Source organism: Myodes glareolus, chromosome 21 (assembly GCF_982192425.1).
Source record: "Myodes glareolus chromosome 21, mMyoGla1.1, whole genome shotgun sequence".
Classification (NCBI taxonomy): domain Eukaryota; kingdom Metazoa; phylum Chordata; class Mammalia; order Rodentia; family Cricetidae; genus Myodes; species Myodes glareolus.
This window is the reverse complement of record NC_142046.1, coordinates 21817093-21828814: the sequence shown is the minus strand read 5'-3', so window position 1 is coordinate 21828814 and position 11722 is coordinate 21817093. Positions and strand designations below refer to the sequence as shown.

At 43.6% G+C, this 11722-nt stretch overlaps 1 protein-coding gene across 2 annotated transcripts; it reads right to left on the bottom strand.

Moving 5' to 3' along the window:
- Positions 1–252: 252 nt before the first annotated feature.
- Positions 253–6806, bottom strand: LOC148118696 (interleukin-36 beta-like). Of its 2 annotated transcripts, XM_087899919.1 has the most exons (5): positions 6671–6806; positions 5572–5665; positions 3687–3794; positions 1850–1989; positions 253–1067 (listed from the first exon to the last, which is right to left on the bottom strand). In XM_087899919.1, the coding sequence occupies exons 2-5, from the start codon at positions 5651–5653 to the stop codon at positions 855–857; spliced, it is 543 nt and encodes a 180-aa protein (XP_087756045.1). In that variant the 5' UTR covers positions 5654–5665; positions 6671–6806; the 3' UTR covers positions 253–854. The 2 variants fall into 2 exon arrangements, with proteins under 2 accessions (XP_087756045.1, XP_087756044.1); XM_087899918.1 differs by lacking the exons at positions 5572–5665; positions 6671–6806 and adding an exon at positions 4268–5306.
- Positions 6807–11722: the final 4916 nt, after the last annotated feature.

The following is an 11722-nucleotide window of genomic DNA, read 5'->3' as shown; positions in this document are numbered from 1 at the left end:
AAGACCCTGGGCCTGGCATGAGCTTTTGAAACCTCAAACGCACTGCCACTGACATACTTACTCCAAAAAAGCCGCACCTCCTAATTCTTATATTCCTTTCAGACAGTCCACTCCCTGGTAACTAGGCGTTCAAATATGACTCTCCAGATGATGTTAATATTCAGAACACCACACCCTCACACAACAAGCAACTGATTGAAAACTGTCCCACAGACACTATTAAAATTCCAGAAAGAACAATATCAGAGCCGATTCTTCAATTTTCAATCACTTTATAAAGTTAAATAAAGACATTATAATTAGTTTGAAATTCAAGTTAATGTGAATAGATCTCTGAAATTTGGATTCATTTTATATTCACTTTGGTTAGCAGTCACCATAATAAAAGCATATACTGTGTGTCAAATTATGAACTGATGATGTTCTGAATCTGTCACAATCAACAAGACTCACAAAATCTTCTTTTATATTGCTTCATTCTTGATATTTATCTTTTTGGAATTTATCATATTTACAATAAGCATATGTAAAGTTAAGAAGGAAGAATCTTGCACTGACTGGAATCTATATCTCTGCCCATGGGCTGCTGTGAGAACAGGGAGGGAGAGTTGCATGTAAGTCTGAGACTTGACTGTACTTGGTAGATGAACGGATGGTGGGACAAGATCAGAAAAGGATAAAAGTGATTCTCGGGCTTCACACTGGAATGATGCTCAGATGAGTGACCCTTCAACATGGACGTCTGGTGCAGAGGTGACACAGTGGTCTTTTACGTTGCCTTGCTGTGTTTTCAAGTAAAGGATTCTCCTGCAGTTTGGTTCTTTGGCCTGGACACATATGGCCCATGCTGGACTTTAATCTTCAGCCTCTAAGTAGAAGTTGGTGCTAGTAGTTTCCCCCCTCTGTTGTGTGAGGGTGACTGTCTGTCTTGCTGTGGCAGGGGTGGCTATGAACCAGCCAGGATAGGAGACTGACTGGAAGGCAGAAGTGGAGCCCTCTGTGCTGTGGTAGAAGAGAAAGTCTTTCTGTGCTTTGCTCTCCTTGTATATGTCCTTGATGCTTACATCCTAGGGTAAGAAAGAGACTTATTATTGAGGATGACCAGGGGAGGAGGCTACAGTAACTGAGCACTGAGTGCACATCATGGAAGCAACTGCTGTACCCAATAGGAGGGACATGGGTTAGGGATACAGGCAAAAGAAAAGATAGCAAGCTATCAAACCAGGCACCCACTAGTTTCCAAATAGCCTGGCTTTTCCCCCAGAGTCCCATCATACAAGGGGTTACTGATTCTTTGAGGTATGGTACTCCCTGGAAGAGAATGGGGTAGAGGGAGAGGGCTTCTGGTATACTGCCATCTACAGTTTTGTGCCAGCCAGCCTGAATACCCAACCTCTGAGTGAATTTATGCATTACAATTTCTGTCATTAGCAAGAAATGAGACTTTTAACTATATATCTTTTCTTTTAGCACACAGATGTGAGTACATACTATGAAAACTTCAGATTAGCAATCCATTGCCTAAGGGTGGCTCATTAGCATCTCTGATGGTATATAGGAGGAAGTTACTCAGGACTAAGAATGGAGAAGTCACTGTTCCTTCACTTTTCAGAAACATTTCCATGGGTTTGATGCTCTGATTTTCACTTTCAATCCTAAATCTTGGGTTTAAAAAATGCTGTATAACTCAGTGGTATTGTTATTTGTTTGGAGATCAGCCAGATAAGGGCTCCTTTCTCACTCTGGAGAGTGCAGACTTGCAGGGATATCAATTTGATTCTGTAAACTGATAAGCTACCTTAAATAAAAGTCTATCTGGTATACCTCCCCTACCAGCTGCAGTACTCACCTTAAGCTGTAAAGTCGGTGTGCCCCCGATTTCAGCACAGAAGAGGCAAAGTTCTTTGTCCTTGATTCCCAGAAAAACTAAATTACCTTTTTCTTTATCTTGAAATTCTGTGTCTCTACATGCTATCAAGTTAAGAATGACTGGAAACACAAGGAAAATGGGGACAATGTCAGGCTTTGAAAGAAATTCAATCTTTTCACCCAGACCTGTTAACCCTCCTAATCATCATCATCATCATCATCATCATCATCATCATCATCATTTCCTTCTTCAAAGCTCACACATTAACCGCATAACAGTGATTATTGGTTGCTTTCCGGGGACCAATTTCCTTTTGCTTCTTGATACCAGAACCTCGGTTGTCACTTGGACACACTGTTTCCCAAAAATAAAAATAAGATATAGACATGCACTTACTGTGGCCCATGATATTATGAGTGGAGATATCCTGAAGTGTTTCTACGAGTCTCCTTAAGAGACTAGACTCATCTGGAAATACTTCATCTATCACATCCTGTTACCTACATCAAACACTTTAGTGATAGCTTACGTAAACCTGAGGTTGGTGAATCAGAAAGGTAGACTCTTTAATCTCTGGTGGCATCATGGAACCAACATGGAACCCAGCCTGGCCCAGCCCACTGGTTTTATATATGGAAGAAACAAATTACTATCTTACTTAAGTTCTTGTTGTACGAATTTTCTCTCATTCTTGGTTGGACGTAATTATCCAATAATTTAGGAAGAATTTTCCAAGAGTTTAGACATTTTGTATCTATTTCTTGGCATAGGACAGAAAACATACCCGTTCAACAACTATTTACTAACTACTCACCTAAGACAAAGCACTATGGGGACATTGAAGATTTGGTTTAGGACAAGATATGAAATAGTTCCCCCAAAGTTCCATATATTGAAAACTTGAACATCACCTGGGGGCACTATTGAAGCAGGATCAAGATCATGAAAGTCCTAACTTCATCAATGGATTAATCCATTAATGAGTTCACAGCTGAGTTATTGAATACCGGACCTAACTGGCCGTTGGTGATGTTTCTTCAAGGCAAGAAGGTTGTAACCTCTCCCCAACTTCCTGTCTACAATGAGGATAGCAGCTCTTTTCCACCATACCATGTGTCTGCCTTGACAGATACCTAAAAAAATCAGTGGAGCCAGGAGAAGGCTCTGAAAACTCTGAACTTATTTGCCCAAATCAACCTTTAAGTATTTTTTAAGCTATTTTTGGTGGTGGTGAGAACAGGCTGTCACACTAGTGAAACGCTGACTACCACAAAGGTAGAAGGAAGAGAAAGAGGGAATACAGAGCTAGTTTCGGTACTGAGGCTGGGGATGTGATATGAGAGTCTCTCTGTGATGGGCAAGGTTAAGAGGGGGATTAAGCAAAATGCGGAAGTTTTAAAGAAGTGAGACAAGGCTGAGATGGGTTTCCTTCTGATGGGAAGAGGAATGTTTCACCATTATTAGAAGAGGAAATGCCGAGAGAGAAGAACATGCCATATTGACGGTGGAAAGATGGGTGAGTTTGAATCTGTAGATGTGCGCAGATGTTGGTTGGAATTTAAAGGAATGCCATTCTAAAAGAAACTTAGTGACTTTTATACCAATCTCTCCTATTTGAAGATGCTTTCGTGAGGGGAAGTGCGCTGTTTCTATGTATATGTATTCCTTTGTAGCAGTGGGCAAGGGGGCTTTCTTATCCTCTGAATGTCAGATTGGTGGCCAGGTAAGGAAGGCAGAAGACTTGCACAGGCTGATGTCCACTTGTCTTGGGCCTGATGGCTCCTCATGAATAAGAGTCCCCTCTTGTGTCACTTACCAGGCTTGACATTGCTGCTAGCAGGCACTGCTATTAAAGAATTTCCTGCCAGGACCCACACCATCTGCTGGGAGTCATAGATCCTGTAGGTTCTGGGAAATTCCTGAACTGCCAGATAACAGAAAAGCACAAGACACAGGTGTAAGTATAATTGGCTTTAAGGTCTGGGCTCCATTCTAATAACAATGAACTGTGAATTTCTGTGATAGACATTGTTCTGAGAAGAAATGGCCATAGGAAGGGAAATAGGGCAGGGCTGGTGTACGGATTGAGGCACAGAGAAGAACTGGGAGATGCATGACACTTGCCACTTCTTCTGGGGTTACCTTTTCCTGGTTTATAAAGTCTCCACATAATAAGACCAACCAAGACTACTTAAATCTGTCATCGGTGTGTATGTGTAATACCTAATCATCTTAATTAAAATGAACAAGCAATTTATTTTTAGCATAATCCTTTATTGATTCTTTGGAAATTCCTCAGCATGCATCCCAATCCCACTCTCCTCCCAGTTCCTCCATATCTGCCCCTCACCCCTGCAGCCTTGGCCCCGCAAACCTAATTCAAAATGAAAAACTCACCTCGCTCTGACATCTTTCCAACACCTTCTTCATTCATCCCACAGTTATTTGGGAGCTGCAGTATGTCACAATGTATACCCTTCTGTCGGATCAGTCCCACCCACAAATATTCATTGCAATGAGTCATTGGTCTGTTTCAAGGCTTCTGTCTCCTGCCACACCATCATCCCTGGGCCCTCATCGAAACTCCTCCCGGATATCCTGTTGTTGCCCCTAGTCATGCAGACTCTGTGGTTATCGGTCCACAGGGCCAGGCTTACACGGATGCCTGGGGTCTAGGCCACATCCTGTAGCCATGTTGGTGTCTGAGGGCCATGCTGCCACTGAGGCTTTGGTAGAGCTGCTGCTAGGGCCTTATCTGAGTCTGTGGCCTTACCGCCATCAGGGGCTGTGTTGATGTATATGGCTCCTGATACCATAGAACCTACAGCTGACACCAGGGGTCTAGCCACAGCCTGTGACCTTGTTGATGTCCGAGGGCCTCACTGTAACTTGGTCCATGTCAATCTGAATAGCCTGTGCTGCCACCTGGGGCTACGGTGACATCCAAACCAGACTGCTACCGAGGACCATGTTTGGGTTTGAGGTTGTAATCTACGGTCATGCTAGTGTCTGAGAGCCATGCCACTACCAGGGCCAGGCCAATCTGGGTGACCTGCACAGTCACATGGGCCGTAGTGCCATCCAGGCCCATGCTACTTCAGTGGGCCATGTCTGGGTCAGTGGTCCAACAGCAGCCAAGTTCTGGGCTGATGGTTCAGGGCTTGTGTTACCACAGGGAGTCATAGCGACTATGTGTACTGAAATCTGAGGGCTGTGCTGAACCATCCCTGACCCTTACTAACCCTGGGGATAGCTGGCTCTGCCCCTTGCTAGACCCTGTAGCAAGACAACTGACCCCACCCACCATGGGAGAGCTGACACCGCCCTCTCTCCACCCCACTCCTCACCAAGAGTGAGGGGCCCCAATGGCTTGGGCCTAGGAGAACTGGCCCTGCTCCTCGCCTGAGGGGGTGGGGTCGCATTGGCCAGGACCAACCAGGTTAGCAACCACCCAGACCCTTGAGCTGGCCCACCCAAACATCTGCCCCATCAATGGCTTACTGCAGTGTGTGAAAAAACAAACAATTTTAAATATAACTAACAAGAAAAGAAATAAGTGCCCTGAGATTTCAATATGTAGGCTTCTCAATATTTCAGCCAGAGTAAATAGATTTATGGATGAAGAAAATGAAACAGGCCCTTTAGACACTTTGGTGAGAGCAAATGGAGATGGTCAGAACTGGTTTGTGATTCATACTTACCTTCTTTGTTGGTCCTATTTTGTTGATCTTCAGAGTTTTCGTGAACAGGATAACATACTCTAGATTGTGGAGAGAAGGCCATCGTTGCCTGGCCCTGAGAAAGAACAAGAAAGATATTCTTCTCTTACATGCTTCTAGAATTTTATAAAAATTCTTTAGTAAGAGCCTCCCTAAGCCCTCACCCCATATTCACATTAAAATGTCTTAAAGACTTATCTGTGGTATTTATGTGTGTATGTATTTTTCTTGTCTGTATGCATGTGTACCAAGTGTGTGCCTGTTGCCTATGGAGGACAGAAGAGAAAGTCTGATCCTCTGGAACTGGAGTTACAGACAGTTGTGAGCTGCCCAGTGTGGGTGATGGAAACTGAACCCTGGTCCTCTGCAAGAATGATGGTTTAAAGCGTACCTAGACAGATCAGAATATATTTCAAGGCCTGCAAACCCTGAGAAGACACTCCCAGCCCTTCAGTGACTGCTGTGGTCCTAGGTCTCCGGCTGGTGATGGCTTTGAAATGCCATCTGCCACCACATCTGCATGGAGAAGAAGTTCCATCACCCCAAGTGCCTTCTTGTGCATTGAATTACAAGGCTTAGAAGGAGCAAGGTGTGCTGCCCACCCTGTTCTAGCTCCCCACCGCTAGGGTATGGCTATACCTCCTGCTCTTACACTGAGCATTCCTGCTTATCTGTCAGAAAACCCATCTCTCTGACTTGTGTATTCCTTTCCTCTTCATTCAGACAGGCACCTCCAAGGATTCTGCATGTGGACATCCACGGCCACATCACAAATCTCTCAAACATCTCTAGGGTTGTTTGATTCTGAGATTCTGGTTAATAGCATGAGATCTACAAAGTCCACAGTCTCTTACAATAAGAACCAGTTGTTCACAGTCTTCCTGGTCCAAGAACCCTCGGTGCCTCACATGAGAGTTGTCCAAAAGCAGAGAATAAGCAAAATGCAAGCAGCATTTTTATTATAAGCTACTCTAATTCCTCTGATACCTTGTACCTCGTGTCAAGGCCTCCAGAAGCTTCCAGGGCTAGACAGAAAGCAGTGAAAGATCTCCCCCAGAAGGCTTGAAATAGCAGAAATTACCTTTGTCCAAAGAGGTTCTTGTCTCTGCAATCAAACCTTTCGCTGCAGCTGGATCTGCAGGCACTGAGAGTCTGCCCGGGACTCCGGAGCTTTTAATTAGCAAGGTAGCAGCCCTGTCTCCTGACCCTGGGTGTGCCCACTTTAGCAAGAAGCCTGCACCAGGCAAGGAGGACCTGTGAGCCCTCGGAGGGGAGGCAGGGAGGCAATACAGGTGTAACTGGTCTGGGCTCCTGGAGAAACAAGTGCAGAACCCACACCAGAACACAATAGTGAAGAAATGCACAGGCTAGAGGTTGAGTCACAGAGGAGAACATGGGCTCTGGGCTGCCCTGAAGCAGAGGTGTGGCCATCTTGACTCAGTGAACAGCATGACAACAAAGTGGTATCTGCCTGGCAAAAGTAAATGTGCAAATGTAATATGTAAACATGTGGATATAAATGTGAATATTTAAATGTGAATGCAAATACATAAACATGCCAAATCTCCGTCATGATCTCAGGAGTTTATATATTTAGTATGCTACAGCTCAGGTGAACTTCTTCTGTCTCTGATAAAGATGTCAGGGCTCTCCTTTCCTGAATAATCTTTTATTCATCACAACAGTCCTTTACAGGTCATTGGTCCTTCTCACGGAAGAAAACCAGCCCTTAGCCAGTCACATGGCCCAGCCAAGTGTGAAGCCTTCTGTTCTTGGGTGCTGTGTGATGTGTTCACTTAGGGTCTTGATCTTTTACATACTGTATTAGAAACACCCAGGAGGCCTTCGGCCTCACTCTGTGCCCAGGGAGCAGATGAAGATGCTGTGAAGAATTCTCGGGTTTAGGAGCTCCAAACTACGCAGCAAAAGTTCGATGCAGCCCAGATAATGGTAATAGGAGGAAAACGTTACTCCTGTAATAATACTGTGGATTAGTGTTAATCACTAAAAGAACCCTGCTTATTCTGTTCAACATTCCACTCTCTGATATTCCGCATTTGAGGATTCCCAAGTGTGTGTCATGGTTGTATTCTCTGAAATCTACCATTAAGTCTTCCCCTTGGAATCTTGCCATAGTCCCTAACTACTGCCCTGTATGGTCCTAGGTTTGTGCCTACCTTAACCAAGAAACCTGGGCTGGCACTGAAGACCTGGGAAGATTTGAAGGGGAGGCAGGGAGGCCATGTAGGTGTGAGGGCTCTGGGCTTCTGGAGAGCAGAGAGCAGAGAAAACACCAGGAAAATGCTTTGCCCTGGACTTCAATGTCCACCCAGCCGTGACCAGGATAAGGCAGAAATATGGTCACATCGTCTACCTGTTCAAAACTCTCTAACGGTGTCACTTCATCTTAGAACACTCAGAACCCTTGCCCTGGTCACCCCAGCCCCAAGGACCCACCCCTGCTTTCTTTCCTGCTGCCACCTCAGGATTTCCGTGGCTTCAGTTCACACTGGACCAGTGCCAATTCTCCCAGATTGCTCCTGCCTGGGCCACTGGGTTTCTGAAAACAACCTCACCACCACAGGGTTTTTGAAACAACAGGTCACTGTTTTCTCTCTAGGATGATGGAGGCTAGTCTGTTTGCTTCTTGCTACAGTCTGAAATTCAACTACTTTCCAGGGGTACTGTATCTTTTCGTATCACTCTGATTATTTGTGGGTTACAATGTATTCTGGCCTACAGCTAAGGTATTTGTAAAGAATTTGATCCTGATGAGTTTGCTGTTAAGATTTAATTTGTTAAGATTTGACCTGTGAGCACTTGGTATAGGCCTAATTATTTTCTATTTCTTAAACAAGTCCTTCTAAATAATGTACCCTGTACCTTGGGAATTATGAGTTTTTAAGGCATCATGCTTTCTAATATTTTAGAATATTTTTATCTGCAGCCTTAGGGACAGGAAGAATTTGTGCCAGACCATTCTATGAAATCCATATAATACATTTATAAATTACATGAAATAATTTAAACTTCACCTCCTTCATTAAGGACACATGAGGCCAAGGGTAACCAATAACATGTGTAAAGATATGAATTAGAAATGAATTGGTAAACTGAATGTAAACCAATATTTACACAAGAGAAGGCAGAAGATGGTAAGGATGGAATAAACAGAAAATAGCAAGATGGGAGCTATTAATCCAGCCACGTTAATATGCAAATTAAATATACATGCTATAAGCACACTAATTCAAAGACTGAGTTTTACAGATGGCATCGAAATGCAAGATCTAGCCAGGGAGTGGTGGCACAAGCCTTTAATCACAGCACTTGGGAGGCAGAGACTGGCAGATCTCTGAGTTATAGCTCAACCTGATCTACAGAGCAAGTTCCAGGACAGCCAAGCCTACACAGAGGAAACCCAGTCTCAAAAATTAAAAATAAAAAAATCAAGATATACTTAGGCATGGTGACTGGGGTCCATTATACCAGCATTTGGGAGGTTGAGGCAGGGGACTGCTCTCAATGTGAGGCTAGCCTGGAAGGATGGATAGTGAGTTCCAGGTCAAAGTAGGCTAGAAGAAGATCCTGTCTTAAAAAATTGCATGTCTGCAAGAAACCTAATTTAAAAATCTAAGAATAACTGGACAGTGGTAGCATACACCTTTAATCCCAGCACCCGGGAGGCAGAGGCTGGTAGAACATCCAACCTGTGGACCAACCTGGTCTACAAAGTGAGTTCCAGGACAGCCAGAGGGGTTACACAGAGGAAACTTGTCTTGAAAAAACAAAAACAGAAACAAAAAATCTAAATTATAAAGACATAGATGATAGTGAAATGATTCTGATACCACATAAATACTGAACAAAAGACCATTGTCCTGACTGTATCAGCGCTAGGAAAGAAAGATTAACAGGGTTGGAGATGAGCAATCCACGATGCTGTGACAAACCTCCCAAACATGAACAATTCAGCATGTGCATTTGCCTAATAACACAGCTTCACATTATATGATTCAAACACTGGTTGGGCTAAAAGAACAAATAGACTTCGCTCCAATTCCCTCCGTGAGCTGAACACTCCTTGCTCCATAGTTAATACAACAAGTAGTAAGTTATGCTGATGAGATAAGATACCGACCTGAGCAATGCTTTTTGCTGACTGGACCAACGTGTTATTTGTACAACAGTTCACCTGACAACAATAAGAAGCATCCCAGTCCTGGGGACGGGAGTGAGGACAACACAGAGGGAGAAGGGACAGGGAGGGCTTAATAATACAGAGGATATTTGAAAAGCCCATAGGGAGTCATATTGTTTTATGATTACACGAATTGCATAAAACATGTAGGTCTGTGTATAGGTGTGTGTACATGTGTGTATACATATATAATTTAATTGAGGCCATATTACTTAGGGTGACGGTACTACCCCCAAAACCATAGACTATCTAACAAAGACCCCATTGCCAGGCATGGGAAACCTTCTTTCAAGTTCCTGGTCAGGAGAACCTAAGAGACTCCTAAAACATTGGTCATTGCCATTCTTGGTGCCTTCCAGAGAAAGAAGGAAAGACCGAATGCTGAAGATATTGTACACTTCAGCCAGAGGACTTAGAGGAGGCCATCTAGACCTGGCCTGGAAGCCTTTGGCTCTCAGTATTGGAAGGAGTCTTGTAAGCTGCAAAGAGAGAAAAGCATTCAATAGCCCTACTTGGCAATAATGCCCACAAACCACAATGACCTACATGGTGAGATATTCCAAAAGGTGCGATAGCCCTGCTCATATACAGGGGAAAACCAACAGCCACCAATTGGAACTAAGACCTGCTCAAAAGGAGGAAATTCATGCCTGATACTATAAATTTAGCCAGCTACACGTGATTGGTTAATTCCATGGACCCTACAATTCCTAACTGCATTCTAAATATCTCCGTACATCAACAGTTAAGAGCCTTGATCCTCACCAAAAAAAAAAAAAAAAAAAAAAAAAAAAAAAAAAAAAAGCCTGTTTTTGCACCAGATGGAGACCATCTCAGAACACTTACTGGTCAAAAGGCAGAGAACAATGGACTGCGGGGTACCAGTCCTCCACTAACATATTTACAACGTCACCCCTACACTTAAGGCTCAGGGACATCACAGAAGAGAGAGGCAGGAGAGCCAGAGGACAAGGACATCTGCTGCAAGATTGTCTCTTTCAAAAAAATAATAGACATGAAGTGGGGAAAAGGAGAAGGAGTGGATGTGGGAGGAATTGAGGCAGAGGAGTGGGCATTGAGAATGATCAAGACATGTTGTATTAAATTCACAAAAATTAATTAAAATATATTACTGAGATAAAATGTTTAAACTGGGAGGTGGTGGCACAGGCCTTTAATTCCAGCACTCAGGAATCAGAGACAGATGGATCTCTGAGTTTGAAGCCAGACTGCTCTACAGAGGTAGTTCCAGAACTGCCAAGGCTACACAAAGAATCCCCATCTCGATAGATAGATAGATAGATAGATAGATAGATAGATAGATAGATAGATAGATAGATAGGTAGGTAGATAGATACATAGATAGATTTTTAATGTAAAGAAAAAATACCGTAGAATCTTGCGATTCCATTTCTCGGTATATATGAGAAAGAATAAAGAGCAGAGACTTGAAGAGCCGAATCATCATGTCTGTAGCAGGATTCTTTACAACAGCCACGAGCTGACAGAAGAAAGCGAACACGGTGCAGACAGTGAGATTCTCAGACTCACAAAGCAATGACAGTGTGATGTTAGTTGCAACACGGAAGGAGATTGAGAACACGGCATGAAGGAAACGAGCCTATTACAAAAGTACAAACCAAGAGTCCACCTGCCTGATGGACCCAGGGAGCCAAATTCAGAGAGGGAAAGCAGGGTGGTGGCTGTCAGGGGCTGCGGGTGGGGAAGGGAAGCATGGATGTCTGCTGAGTGAGTGCCAGCTTTGGGAGCAAACTTCTGGACTCAGATACTAGTGATGGCTGCAGAACAATACTGATGAGATGAGAATATGATATCTTTGTACGTGTAAGTTTGCGATAATAGCATCCCAGTGCTGTGCGTATTTTATGGAAACCTGAAATTAGTTTTGATAAATTATGTATGGCATTACTG